Source organism: Sus scrofa, chromosome 5 (genome assembly GCF_000003025.6).
Source record: "Sus scrofa isolate TJ Tabasco breed Duroc chromosome 5, Sscrofa11.1, whole genome shotgun sequence".
Taxonomy (NCBI): Eukaryota; Metazoa; Chordata; class Mammalia; order Artiodactyla; family Suidae; genus Sus; species Sus scrofa.
The window spans coordinates 78,829,473-78,845,425 of NC_010447.5; the positions used below are offsets into that span (position 1 = coordinate 78,829,473).

A 15,953-nucleotide genomic window follows, 5' to 3' on the forward strand; every position below is an offset into this window, starting at 1 on the left:
CTGAGTGAGGTCAGGGATCAAACCTGCATCCTCGTGGATACTATTTCGGATGCTTACCCTGCTGAGCCACAACAGGAACTCCTCGGTCATTGTTAAATTAGGTTTTTTGTTTTTTGTTTTTTTAATTGTTTAGTTTCAGGGATTCTTTGTTTATTTTGGATAACAGTCCTTTATCTGATATGCCTTTTGCAAATAATCTGTGCCCTGTCTTCTCACTCTTGACATTGTTCACAGAGATGTTTTTAATTTCAATGAAGTCTGGTTATCAATTATTTCTCTCATTAATACTGTCTTTGGTATTGCATCAAAAAAGTCATAGGCATAACCAAGCTCTTAGAAGTTTTCTACTATGTTAATTTCCAAGATGTTTATAATTTGCATTTTACATTCAGTTCTGTGATCTATTTTGAATTAATTTTTGTGAAGGTGTAAGGTCGGTGTTTAGATTCTTTTTTTTTTTTTTTTTTTTTTTTTTTTGCATTTTTGCATGTGGATATCCAGTTATTTCAGTGCCATTTGCTGAAAAGACTATCTTTGCTCCACTCTATTGCCTTTGCTCCTTTGCAAAGATCAGTTATCATATATATGTCTATTTCTGAGCTCTTTATTCTATCCTATTGATTGATTTGTCTATTTCACCAATACCACACTGTATTTATTATTGTTGATTTATAGTAAGTCTTGAAACAAGTGTCAGTACTCCAATTTTGTTCTTCTCTCTTAGTATCTTGTTTGTTATTCTGGGCCTTTGCCTTTCCATGCCAACTTTAGAATCAGTTTGTCAATATCTACAAAATAACTTTCTGGAATTTTGGATAGGATTGCACGGAATCTATATATCAAATTAGGAAGTACTGACATTTTGGCAATATTGAGTGTTCCTATCCATGAACATGGAATATCACTGAATTTATTTACTTGTTTGACTGTGTTCATCAGAGTTTTATCATTTCTATCATACAGATCTTATATATATTTTAGTAGATTTATACCTAAGCATTTCAGTTTTTGGTATCAATTTAAATGGCATAGTATTTTAATTTCAAATTTCAATTTTTCATAGCTTTTTCTTTTTAAAAAAAGCAATTTAACTTTTGCATATTAACCTTGTATCTTACAACTCTGATGTAAATGCCTATTAGTTCCAGGACTATTATTGTCAATTGTTTTGGATTTTCTACATAGATGATCAAAGACAGTTTTATTTCTTCCTCCCCAATCTGTATACCTTTTATTTCTTTTTCTTATTATATTAGCTATGACTTTCAGTATGATGTGGAAAAGGAGTGGTGAGGGGAGAAGACATTCTTGCCTTGTACCTGATCTTAGTGGGACTACTTTGAGTTTCTCAGCATTATGATGCTAGCAGTGTCTTTAACTTATTATAAATAATATTATACAAATTCAGAAGTAGTACTGAACTACTACTAATGGAAGTATGGTGTAGATACAATACCACACTTTCATTTCCCTCTTTTTGTCTTATATGCTATTTTTGTCATACATTTTAATTCTACATAAATTATATGCCCCCCAAATACATAATTACCATATTTGCTTTAAGCAGCCAACTACTTTTTTTTTTCTTTTTACACAACACCACAGCATAAAGAAGTTCCCAGGCTAGGGGCTGAATCAGAGCTGGAGCTGAAGGCCTACACCACAGCCATGGCAACACTGGATCTGAGCCACATCTGCTTGTGGTCATGCTGGATCCTTAACCCATTGAGCAAGTTCGGGGATTGAACCCACATCCTCATGGACACTGTCAGATTCTTAACCTGCCGAGCCAAAATTGGAACTCCTCATCTAGGCTTTAGGAAGATTAATAAATGAGATAAATGCCTTTAATATTTGTCATTTTGGGAAATTTTGTGTATATCGAAGTTTCCATCTGCTATCATTTATATCCTACTTGAAAATTTTACTTTAACATCCTTGTAGTCAGTTCTACTGACAATGAATTTTTTCAGCTTTCCTATGTTTGAAAAACTCTGTATTTCATCTTAAGACACTGTCAAGTGTCCCCTTAGCGGAAGAATTTTGAGAAATACTACCCTAGAGCAACAACTGAGAAAAAAGTTTGAAATATGTCAGAGGTATCAACAAAAGAAACAAGGTGGGAAACTAGAAAATATCTAACTAAGACAAAAGAAGGTGGTAAAAGAGGAAAAGGGGAACAAAAAAGGCATGAGGTTTAGAAAACAAATGGCAAAATGACAGACTTAAGTCTAACCATGTTGATAATTATATTAAATGTGAATTGATAAAGCAGTGTAATCAAAAGTCTGATACGGCCAGACTGGATTGAAATATAGGTCTAGTATATGCTGTCTAAAAAAGAAACACATTAGACACAGATTGAAAATTAAAAGGTGGGGAAAGATATACCTAAAACAGTAACAATATAAGGACTAGAAGTACTAGAATTCCTACTGTGGTACAGTAGAAATGAATCCAAGTAGGATCCAGGAGGATGTGGGCTCCATCCTGGCCTTTGGTGGGTTAAGGATCCAGCATTGCCATGAGCTGTGGTGCAGGCTGGCAGCTATAGCTAGCCTGGGAACTTCCAGATGCCACAGGTGCGGCCAAAAAAAAGCAAAAAAAAAAAAAAAAGGACTAGAAATACTGATATATTCCATGCATGGGTGATTCTCAAAAGCATATGCTAATAGAAGTTACCCAATCAGAGTAGCAAAAAGAAAAACAAAATTAAAGAAAGAGAATAGTTGAAAGGACCTCCAGGACATCAAGCATACTAACATTCATGTTAGGGATCCCAGAAGGAGAAGAAAGGGGTAGAAAATATATTTCATCAGCATATGAATGAAAACTTCCTGGATCTAATGAAGGAAATAGATATCAAGGTATAGGAAACACGTAGTGTCCCAAACAAGATGAACTCAAAGAGACCTACACCAAGTGATATTATAATTAAAACAGCAGGGAGTTCCCGTCGTGGCGCAGTGGTTAACGAATCCGACTAGGAACCATGAGGTTGCGGGTTCGGTCCCTGCCCTTGCTCAGTGGGTTAACGATCCGGCGTTGCTGTGAGCTGTGGTGTAGGTTGCAGACGCGGCTCGGATCCTGCGTTGCTGTGGCTCTGGCGTAGGCCGGTGGCTGCAGCTCCGATTCAACCCCTAGCCTGGGAACCTCCATATGCCGCGGGAGCGGCCCAAGAAATAGCAACAACAACAACAACAGACAAAAAAGACAAAAAAAAAAATAATAATAATAATTAAAACAGCAGACGTTAAAGACAGAATTTTAAAAGCAGCAGGAGAAAAGAGTCGCATATAAAGGAATCCCCATAAGGCTACCAGCTGATTTTTCAGGAGAAACTGTGCAGGCCAGAAGGGGGTGGCATGATACATTTAAAATGCTAAATGGAAAAAAAATCTACAATGTAGGATATTCTACCCAGGAAGGTTAACATTCAAAACTGAAAGAGAGGTAAAGAGTTTCTTAGACAAGCAAAAACTAAAAGAGTTTATCAATATGAAACCAACCTTATGAGAAATATTATGTAAAAAAGACTACAATAAGAAATAACCAACCAAGTTAAGCCTGGGGGAAGACAACTCCTTTACAAATCACAAGGTAACTGCCTTTGCTTATTAAAAAAGCATTTACGAAGTTTGCTGGTGGCTCAGCAGGTTAAAGATTTGGCTTTGACACTGCCGTGGAGTGGGTTTGATTCCTGGCTCAATAACTTCCACATGTGAGGGCAATCAAAAAAAAAAAAAAGGCATTTAATAAAGTTTGAGTTGAGTGGTTAAAAAAAAAAAAGAAATGAGTTTCTCTTAAAATTATAAAACTACCCAAAGCAACCTATAGATTCTGTGCAATCCCTATCAATACCAAGGACATTTCCCCACAGAACTAGAATAAATAATATTACAATTTGTATAGAAACACATAAGATCCCAAATAGCCAAAACAATCTTGAGAAAAAACTAGAAGCTTCGTGTACCTTGACCTCAGACTATACTACAAAGCTACAGGCATCAAAACAGTATGGAACAGAATAGAGAGTCCAGAAATAGACCCATGCCTTTATGGTCTATTAAGGAGGCAAGAATACACTATATACCATTCTCTAACACCATATACCAGAATAAACTAAAAATAGATTAAAGACCTAAATGTAAGACCAGAAACCATAGAACTCCAGGAGGAAAACATAGGAAGAACACTCTGATATAAATCACAGCAATATTTTTCTATCTATCTCCTAAAACAAAGGAAATAAAAGCCAAAATAAGTAAGTGGGAATCTAATTAAATTTAAAGCTTTTTGCATAGCAAGGGAACAATTGACAAAATAAAAAGACAAGCTTACTGAACGGGAGAAAATATTTGAAAATTATATGATAAAGAGTTAATATCCAAAATATATGAATAGCTCAGACAATAATATATCCCAAAACACCAAACAACCCAGTTTTTAAAAAAGGTCAGGAGAACTGAATAGACATATTTCTGAAGAAGATATACAGATTGCCAGTAGGTACATGAAAAAGTGCTCAACACTGCTAATCATCAGAGAAATGCAAATTAAAACCACAGTGAGGAGCGTTCCCATCGTGGTGCAGCGGAAACGAATCTGACTAGGAACCATGAGGTGGTGGGTTCGATCCCTGGTCTCGCTCAGTGGGTTAAGGATCTGACGTTGCCATGAGCTGTGGTATAGGTCACAGATGTGGCTCAGATCTGGCATTGCTGTGGCTGTGGCACAGGCCAGCAGCTACAGTTCTGATTAGACCCCTAGCCTGGGAACCTCCATATGCCACAGGTGCAGCCATAAAAGGACAAAAGACAGAAGATGAAAGACAAAAAAAAAAAAAAAAAAAAAAAAAAAATGGAACCACCACAGTGAGGTATCTGCTTACACCTGTCAGAATGGCTATCATCAAAAAGAATGTTGGTGAGGATGCGGAGAAAAGAAAATCCTCATACACTGTTGATGGGAATATAAATTGGTGCAGTTGCTATGGAAAACAGTATGGAGGTTTCTCAAAAAACTAAAAATAGAACTACCATATGAGCTATCAATTCCACTCCTGAGTATTTATCTAAAAAATAAAAAACCAAACAAGATAATTGGAAAAGATACATCAACCCCAGTGTTCATAGCAGCATTATTTTTAGTTGCCAAGACATGGAGACATTCTAAGTGTCTACCAACAGATAAATGGATAGATAAGATGTGGCAGGTATATACAATGGAATACTATTCAGCCATAAAAATAATTAAATCTTGCCATTTGCAGTAACATGAGTGGACCTGGAGGGTAGTACACTAAGTAAAATAAATGAGAGAAGGAAGTATTGTATGATATTACTTACATGTGGAATGTATAAAACAAGCTAGTCAATGTAACAAAAAATAAACAGACTCACATATATAAAGAACAAACTAGTGCTTACCAGTGGGAAGAAGGTAGGGGAAAGGGCAAGATAAGAGTAGGGGATTATGAGGTACAAAGTACTATATATAAAATAAGCTGCAAGGATATATAGCACAAACAGAATGCTGGCAATATTTTAGAATAACTATTAATGGAATACAACCTTTAAAAATAGTCAATCACTATGTTGTACACCTGAAAGTTATATAATATTGTACATCAACTATAGCTCAAATAAAAAGTAAAAAAGAGTAAATGATTCCCCCCCCAAAAAAAAAAAAACAAGAAAAATTCCAGGAGATCCTGCTGTGGTGCCACAGGTTAAGGATCCAGCATTGTCTCTGTGGTGGCTCAGTTGCTGCTGAGGCATGGGTTTTATCCCTATCCCTCAGCTGTGGTACAGCTGAGGCTTGGATTTGATCTCTGGCCCAGGAACTTCCATATGCCACTGATGCAGCTGAAAAAGAAAATAAAAATCTCAAATATACAGCTTAACTTACCATGTAAAGAAACTAGAAAAAGAAGAACAAGGCCCAAAGTCAGCAGAAAGGAGGAAATATAAAGATCAGAGAGGAAATAATAAAATAGGGAAAAAATAGAAAAGATCAACTAAAGAAAGAGCTGGTTCTTTCTTTGAACAGATAAAATTGATAAGCCTTTAGACAGACATTAAGAAATATGAACAATCATAAGGGAAATACTATGAATAGTTATATGCCGAAAGATTCGGCAACCTAGAAAAAATGGATAAATTACTAGAAACATATAATCCTCTGAGATTGAATCAGGAAGACAGAGATAATCTGGACAGAATGATTACTGGTATTGACATTGAATCAGTAATCAACTTCCAACAAAGAGAACAATCCTATATATAATCATATTAAAACAAATACCTAAGAATAAACTTGACCAAGGAGGTGAAAGAACTACAATCTGAAAACTATAAGACACTGATGAAGAAACTAATGATACAAATAAATGGAAAGATCCCATGTTTGTGAATTGGAATTACTATTGTTAAAACTCCATACTATGCACAGCAACCTATAGATTTAATGCAATCCCTATTAAGAATATCCCTGACATTTCTCATAGAACTAGAACAAATAATCCTCAAATTTTTATAGCACAAGAAAGGACTCAATAGCAAAAGCAACCTTTGAGAAAAGAACAAAGCTGGAGATAAAATGCTTCCTGACCTCAGAATACACTACACAAAGCTACGGTAATCAAAACAGTATGGTGTGGGCACAAAACAGACAAAAATCAACGGAACAGAATAGAGAGCCCAGAAATAAACTTGCAAATTTATGGTCAATTAATCTACAACAAAGGAGGCAAGAATATACAATGGAGAAAGATAATCTCTTAAATAAGTGGTGCTGGGAATACTGGATAGCTACATGTGAATGAGTGAAATCAGAACAATTTCTTACACTACATACAAAAATAAACTCAAAATGTATTAAAGACGTGTAAGTAGAGCTAGAAAGTAAATATCCCCAAAGAAAACATAGGAGGTACACTCCTTGTCTTGGCAAAAATTTTTCGTATCTGTCTCCTCAGGCAATGGAGACAAAAGCAGAGAGAAATAAATAGGACTTAATTGAACTTAAAAGCTTTTGCACAGCAAAGGAAACCATCAATAAAATTAAAAGACAACCTATTAAATGGCAGAAGCTATTTGCAAATGACATCTCTGATAAGGGATTAATATCCAAAACATTAAAGATCTTATAGAATGCAATATTAAAAAATAAACAATCCTTTTTAAAAAATGGCCAGAAGACGTGAATATGCATTTTCCAATGAAGACATACATATGAGCAACAGACAAAGGAAAAGATGCTCAACATCATTAATCATCTAGAAAATGCAAATCAAAACCACCATGAGATATTACCTTATACCTGTCAGAATGGCTATCATCAAAAAGAGAATAAATGTTGGTGAGGATATGGAGTAAAGGGAACCCTAGTTCATTGTTGGCAGGAATGTAAATTGGTGTAGCCACTGTGGAAAACGATATTGAGGTTCCTCAACAAATTAGAAAGAGAACTGCCATGTGATCCAGCAATTCTACTCCTCAGTATATATCCAATGTAAATGAAAACACTAATCAAAAAGATACATGTACCGAATGTCCATAGCACCATTATTTACAGTATCCAAGACATGGGAGCAACCTAAGTGTCCATCAACAGATGAATGGATAAAGAAGATGTGATTGATACACACACACACACACACACACACAAAATGGAATGCTACCTATCCATAAAAAAGAATGAACTTTTGCTATTTGCAACAACATGGATGAACCTGAAGGGCATTATACTTAGTGAAACAAGTCATACAGAGAAGGACAAAAACTGTTTATATTTACTTATATGTGGAACCTAAAAAATAAAACAAACAAATGAATATAACCAAACAAACAGACTCATAGCTATAGAGAACAAATTAGTGATCACCAGTGGGGGAGTGGGAGGAATGGGGGGAATATAGTGGAAGGGGTTAAGAGGTTCAAACTACTAGGTCTAAAATTAATATATAATATAATGTACAGTACAAGGAATATATCCTATATTTTATAATAACTTCACATGGGTAGAATCTATAAATATATCAAATCACTATATTGTACACCTGAAACTAATATAACATTGTAAACCCATTATACTTCAATAAAAAGGAATATGTTGATGAAAACAAGAAATGAAAACAAAAAATGAGCAGATCCTAAGTAAAAGAAGCTAGATGCAAATCGCATATTACACAGTCCCATTTAAATGAAGTGTCCAGAAAAGGCAAATGGTATCTGGGTTTGCATACTGAAAGGAGTAACTACAAAAGAGTACAAAGGATCTTTGGGGTTATAGAAATGTTCTATAATCAGACTATGGTGATGGCTGCATAACTCTGTAGATGTACTAAGATCATGGAATTTACACTTAAAAGGAGTGAATTGTATAGTATATAAATTACACTTCAATAAAGCTGTTAACAAAAGATAAATGAGAGATGTATGAAACGGCCTATGATATTTCAGATTAATCAGTGTTAAATGTAATGGAAAAAAATAATTGACTCAGCAAAAAAAAAATCAGATAAAGATCACAGAATTTAATGTATGTCATCTATTCAAGGGGAAAGAAAGTAATATTTAATAAATATTGTCTAAGTGACTTTAAATCCATAAAATAATACATTTAGACATTCATATTATACCAGAATATAAGTAAACTCCAAATGGTTAAATAGTTTAATATAATATAAACCAAGAAAATTAAGAAATAATATGTACAATTGAGTAGTTGGAGAAAGTCTTAATCAAAACAGGACATCTGCATGCTTTCAGAGAAAAGGCAGACATGCTTGACTGTGTAAATATTTAAACTTTCTTATGACAAAAGAAGTAGACAAGTTAATAATCTGGATCAATATTTCCAACATACATTACAAACTACTGCACATATAGCTAACATACAAAATATTGCTAATGGATAAGAAAAAGACAAACACAAAAGAGAAACAGGCAAAATGCATAAATGAGAAACTTACAGAATAAATCCAAATGGTTAATAAACACATGAAAAATAGTAACTCTCACTGGTAGTAAGGAAAATGTAGAATAAGCTAAAGAAAGACACCACTTTGTGCCCACAAGAAGGCAGAAAGTTTTAAATGATCTGTAACAACTATATCTAGAGAGTACACAGAGAAATATGAATATTCCAGAAGGCAATCTAACAACATATATTCAAATTAAAATACATGTTCACTTTGATTTTAGAATCTCATTCTTGAGAATCATTCCTATATAAACAAAAGCATCCAAAATTTAAGGATTTATATATAAGTATGTTTACTGAAATATTATTCTTTGTGTCTGGATGCAAAGGTAATACCCAAATAAAAGATATCTGTATAAATTATGGCACGTCCTTACCACGGAATATTAGACAGTTTGAGAGACTAAATTACAATTAAACCATTTGACCTAGATTAATATTACCAGAGTATTGTTTGGTGAAAAAAACAAGATAAAGCCTGCATATCGAAAGGTAGTTTTAGAAACAGAACAGCCATGCGTATGTAATAATGAATATATCTGTATATATGAACACTTATGTATGATTATATGAGCATAGAGAAAATTACTAAACAAAATATATTCAGTTAACATGGGGTTGTGGAAAAGGAAGTGATGAGTGAGATTGGATGGAGAATAGAAGTTGGGGGTAAATAAGTAAAAAAAAATAAGACTGAATTACCATGAAGCACTATACATGAAATGATCTCATAAAATTGTACTCATGTCTTTATGTGTATAAAGATTTTAAAATTAATTTTAAAACATCAGGTCCACACTCCTTGGTTGAACATACTTTAAATCATTTTCCACAAATTACCTCCATAGTATTAAAATAGAAATTAATGGACTGCTGTTGTTATTTTAAATTCAAAGCTCCTAATATCTTTTCTGATTCTTCACTTTAGCACAAGTCATGTTAATTTTGAATGCTGGAAACTAGCGTAGTAACACGAAAGGATAGACATGAAAAGAATCATGTGCTTTTTCCATCAAGGAAGGAAGAGCTTGGGTGAGGGGAACACAATGGAGGTAGTTTTGAGCTGTTTGGAGGTTTGCTATTCTGAGTCCTCAAATACTCCCAAGTATTACTGTTCAATCTTGATTAATTCCTTATGTAGCCCAATATGATAGTTCATTCTCATGGAGGTGTAATTCAGCAAGCCAGAGAATCAACCTCTGAGTTTGGCTTTAGGTCATCTCTAGGCTCAAGTAGTAAGGTCAAAATTTCCAGATTTGAACTTGTCTTGCTTGACGTTAATCTTAGTTCTTAATATTTTTATCCCTACCATATTGGATGATGGCAGCAGCTTCTTAATCACTATAGTTTCATTCTAGGTGGTGCATGGTTTTAGGTGATCAGAGGTGTAAGTATACATTTGCCATTGAATATCATGGTGTGTACATTCCCATCAGAGAATCTAAATAGAAGATTTGTTGTCTTTTGTACCTCCTTGCATATTAATCAAAAAAATCCCACTTGGGGTCAACTGAAGGACATAATTTAATTTTTATGCCAATTTGAGTACTTTTGACTTCTCTCCCTATCAGCATAATTTGAATTTGGTTCACACTAATAAAGAAAATGATGTTTTCCAAAGTACCAGACTCTAGAAAGGGTTTGTGGAAATGGACTCTGGATTCAAACTTACTGGCTTGAAATTCTAGTCCTCCTCACCTGCAAGCCACTTTTCTGGTTCTGGGTTATTTATTTATAAACAGGAATAATAGTACTTAGTTCATACAAGATTGCTGAGATAATTAAAGAGGATTATATGTGTAAAGCCCTTTAGGCAGAGGTCTTTATTAAAAGTTTGCTATTATTATCTTGCTTGTTGAAAAGCCTCCTGGGAGGAAGCCCAGTGGGCATGGAATCACTGGAGATCTTAGTAGCAGAAGGGCCTGGGCAGTCTCTTGTTAGGATGCAGGGCTAATGACTGACCTTTTGCAGGTCACATGTCTTGTGAGTGGGGACAAAGAGGATACCATGGAGAGTTCCACTGGGCTTCATAGAATGGGGACGTGTTCATTTCCCTAAGCAAGAGTGGCATGCAGTTACCGGAAGAAGGGTGAAGTATGCTAAGCAGGCAAAAATAACATGCTCTCGACAACATACATAGATAAACAATACTTGGGAAAATTACCTGACCCATTTCTCAGCCTCTGAAGAGAGCCGACCATTAAACATCCTATGGTAATCCTATGATAGAGCTTGCTGCCTTCATAAGCATGCATTAAGAAGCTCACACATACGTATCTTTCTATATCTGGCAAATAGTCAATCAAGAAATAATCACTTGTTTCTAAGAACATTATTTGCAAGCTACATTCAGACCAGAATTATATCAGTAAATGGAAGTGATCCTCATTCTGCAATGCATATAGTGAAGGATTTAAGAACACCTCTAATAAAAATGTTTCTAAGAGTGCTAAAAAAAAAAAAAAACCCAAAACACCTTAATTTCCATGTTTATCTTCTTATAGAATACTTTAGCTTCTCCATGGTCCTGTTTCTCTGGTCCCCTATGTGAAAATGTTAACATATCTTCTTAACATTCTTCTCATAGCTGCCTTCACCTCCTTGTTCTGTAGGCTGTAGATGAGGGGATTCAGCATGGGTGTGACTACACTGTACTGCAAGGAGAAGACCATCTCCAGGGGGAACCTGAGGCTGGCAAAAGGTAGCTGAGGAAGCCTGAGCCATAGAACAAGATCACGGTAGTGAGGTGAGAAGAGCAGGTGGAGAAGGCCTTGCTTCTGCCCGAAGTAGAGCTGATGCTCAGAATGGTGGAGACAATGCGGGCATAGGAGGAAACAATCATAATGAAGGTGCCAAAGAAATGCAAGACAGAAGAGCAGAGCAGGAGTGTGAAATTGGTGGCGGTGTCAGAGCAAGACAGAGGGAAGAGAGAAGACAGCTCACAGCTGAAGTGGGGAATAGTGTGGTCCTCACAGTAGTCTAAATTGACAGCCAGGAGGATATTGATGAGAGCATCAACAAAGGCCAGGCCCCAGGAGCCCCACACCAGCCCCACACAGAGCTGGTTGCTCATCACCTGGCCATAGAGCAGAGGGGAGCTGATGGCTACATAGCGGTCATAGGCCATCACTGCCAACAGACAGGCCTCCGTGCCCCCGGTGGCAAACACAAAGAAGGCCTGAGCCAGGCAGCTCTCTACAAAGATGGTTTTACTTTCAGAAAGTAGATTCTCCAGCATCTTGGGAACTGTGACGGATGAGTGGCAGAGGTCCAGAAAAGACAGCTGTCTCAAAAAGAAGTACATGGGTGTGTGGAGGTGGGGATCAATCCTGATAACCAGCAGCATCACCAGATTCCCCATGAGGGTCAGGAGGTAAATCACCAGAAATAACACGAAGAGCAGAATCTGGGTCTGAGGGTCAGCAGAAAACCCAAGAAGGATGAACTCACTGATCATGCTGCGGTTTTCCATGGTGATAAAAAGATTTACCCTGGGAATCCAAGAAAGAGAAACATTAAAACTCCTTTTGTGCCTCCTGATTACCCCAGCGCATTAGCCCTCTTATTCATATACATCATTTCATAACTGTACTGGAAGCCACGATCACATACTTCTAGGCTAACTTCTGAATCATCATGCTAACTTTGATACTGGATGGCAGTCTACCACCCCAATATCAACTCCCTATGTTATTTTGTAGATCCTTGTCTTATGCCTCCAGAGGTTTCTTTTATTTTTAAGATGGGTATTAATGCAAAGAGCATTTTGTATACTTGATGGAAACAGAATTTATTGATGCAGCAGAATAGGATATTAACAGTAGAAGTATAGTCTTTGAGAAAGGGAAAAGGAAAGAGATCCAGACAGCACAGGTAGAGTTTTGTCTATAGATAGAAGGAGGGGCCCTTTACTTTTTTGTAAATAGCATGAAAGGTCAAGAGAGTAAAGACTGAGCAGTTATCTTAGAGGATTTTATGGCTGGAGTATGAAAGACTTTCTAACTGATTGCTGCAAAGCTTTTGAAGAATTGTGAGATGAGACCATGAGCAGAGTTTATCCATCTACCTATCTACCTATCTACGCTGTGTATATGGTAATGTATTTTTAGTTGAGTTGGCAGCGAGGGATTTTGATGAACCAGTACCACACAATTCAGGTGTATCAAGTCGAAAGCTAATTTAATAAGGACATACAGTAGGATAAACTTGCAATATATTTGCCCATTTGAAATTCTGAGACCACACTGAACAAGTATGCAAATGTCTCAGATATTTAACTGCTTAGATACTTGGTTTTAAATGGGGTTTGGTTATTTTCCAGGCATATTAAAAGATAAAGAAAAAAGTAGAGGCAAGGAAGTGAATTAATCACAGAAACAAGGCTGGGCAAGGAATTAAATGGGGGGACATACAGAGGTTTATGATGAGAGCAAAAATCATAAAATCATTGGTTTGGGTTTGAAGAATTGCTTCTGTAGGGACACTTGGGTAAACGAGTTGTAAGAATTGGAGATAGTGGTTAGAGGGATGCTTGAAATTCATATTTTGTGGGTATAAGTATTGATGAGAAAGTGATGGCTGTTTTCGTGGGAGCAGGGGCTAGGATAGGATAGAAGATTCAGTCTCTGGCACAGTAGAGAACAAAATCTAGAGTGCTGAGTTAGTCTGGTAAGGAATTTTTTTCCGTTTGGGTTTTTTTTCTTAATTTTATTCCATTTCCTTTATTGGAGATCAGTTTTAACATTTAAATAAAATATAATGAAAAAATACTTCAGTTTAACAAAATCACTTGAGTTATAACAGTGTGCTATTGGAGGAAGCACCTCTTTGCATTTGAAAAGAGAAGCCTGTTCCCTCAAACAAGGTAGTATCTGGTCACATATTCCATGACTAGTATAAACTCCTTCTAATAGTTTTTAGAACCAGGCTCTGCTCCTGCCAATGCCTCAGGCAGTTCTAGAAGTCCACATGCCAACCCAACCTACATTTTCACACTCCAAGGCTTGTCTGTGTTCTCCAGCTTTGTTCTGACACCCTTGACTTGTAACCCCAGACTCAGGAAGTTCTACATATATATGTTCTACATAGGTTCAACAATTCTATAATCCTGTCCAAATCTGGCACCTTCTGACTCAAGACAACTATGTACAGCTGATCACATAGAATTAGGGTTTCTCTTGCTAACCAAGCATTGGGTGGCTAAATTCAATTACCTGTCTGAATGACCAGTAGCACCAAGTGGTGGCAACAACACTTTGACATCCAGTGACACTTTATTCATATCCAGGGAAAATTATTCAGCTTGTGCAGCTAGTGTTGAGAATCCTGCCTTAGGGCAGAATTGGGAAGAATTCTATTGAAAATAGAATTCTGTTAATATTTGTGGTGAACTATGCTGGCAATAAGGATGAATTATTTATATCATTTTTCTTATATATTTATTTCTTTTTTTGAGGAATAGAATATGAAAATAATCACTAAATTTTTCATATTTTGCTCATTAACTTAGATCTGATTATAGTGTCCACTTGGGCACCTTATCAGCACATTATCTCCAGAGGATAAGGGCAAAGCAACTAGTAAAGAAATGAAATGTGAAATCCCTTTTGTCAGGTAAAGGGTACACATTACCCACTTGTGGAAGGGGAGGGACTACCATGCCTCTGTGAGGTGATTTCAGGGCAATACAAAGAAAAACCTCTTTTCCTATCTCCCACTTCCAAATATATCCCTACTTATTATCTCCAAAAGATTCAGGGAATTATGGAAAGAATTTAATCCTTGCAAAAAGGTGAAAGATGGGATGAGCATGCATAGTATATTTGCACACATAAAATTCAGTGATAGGAAGAAATGTTGTCCATGGGGCTTGCCTTCGCATAAGCATTGCATCAGATTTCTTTTCAGGGAATTTGCAGAGTGTCAGAGGAATTCCCTTAAAATAAATAAAATAATAAAAACAATTCTTTTTTACTGTGGCTAATGCCCAGAGTGTCACCATTAGTGCTTTCTTTCTTTTGCTATTTCTAAACATAAATTATTAAAAACTTTGGAAAGCATGACATAGTAGTTTTGTTGCCAGATATTAACATTATTAGATGGAGTGCAGTCACTGCATCTGGTACAAAGGAAAAGCAGTTAAGAACTGGTCATTGCAAAATGAAATATGACTTTAATAATGTTGATCAGAAAGTATTAGCAAAGAATATTAGTAAGTATATGAACAAATAGGAAAAGGAGAAAGTGGCTCAGCGCATTATCAACTTGGGAAGACAAGCCTGGTCATGAAGGAGCTTCTAGTCCTGGGTTTATGAAGAGGTGCCTGATATGAAGGGAAAAAACTCTAAAACCAGAGCTAAGCAGGTATTAGAGAGGGGTGTAACGTATTTATAATCTTGCTCAGATTGTGCCATGATCCTGCCCTACAAGATTATTTTTAATTGTAGATAAAGCAACTCCCTGAAGTTCATAAGACTATGGTTGATGAGGAGGCCTTTTAAGGCATGAAGAATAGTATATGTTCCTACCATCCTACCAATCCCTATCTGAGCTACTCAGATGGTGGACCCAGCTTCTCTAGGACAAAACACAGGCTTTCTGCCTCAGGTTCAGTAAGTGCAGCAGAATGTTGCCAACATCCTGCAATTTAGAGACAAATCTATGTGTGGTATAACCCAGTTATGTCATTTACTATGTTTAACTTTTGTGATATTGTTTGATCTTTTAAATTATAATTTTCCATATGTAAACAGTAAACGTGGGGGAAATAATCTATTTTACATGTGAAGTGGCTGAATTAGCCTATACATGATGAGCTGAAAATAGGATTGCTCATATTTAGTACGTTACTGCAGACCAGAAAGAGTAAGAAGAAGAAGGGAGGAGGAGGAACCCTTCAGGGGAATGCATGTTAGGGAGGAGATGATATAAAGTCATAATGCAGAAGGCTGTCCCTAGATCTGGAG

General features: G+C 36.1%; 1 protein-coding gene across 1 annotated transcript; it reads right to left on the reverse strand.

Moving 5' to 3' along the window:
* Positions 10,320 to 14,321, reverse strand: LOC100517469 (olfactory receptor 8S1-like). Its single transcript, XM_021093129.1, is given in 2 exon segments — positions 10,320 to 11,668; positions 11,671 to 14,321. Coding segments are annotated over 2 exon segments (927 nt in total). The 5' UTR covers positions 12,461 to 14,321; the 3' UTR covers positions 10,320 to 11,531.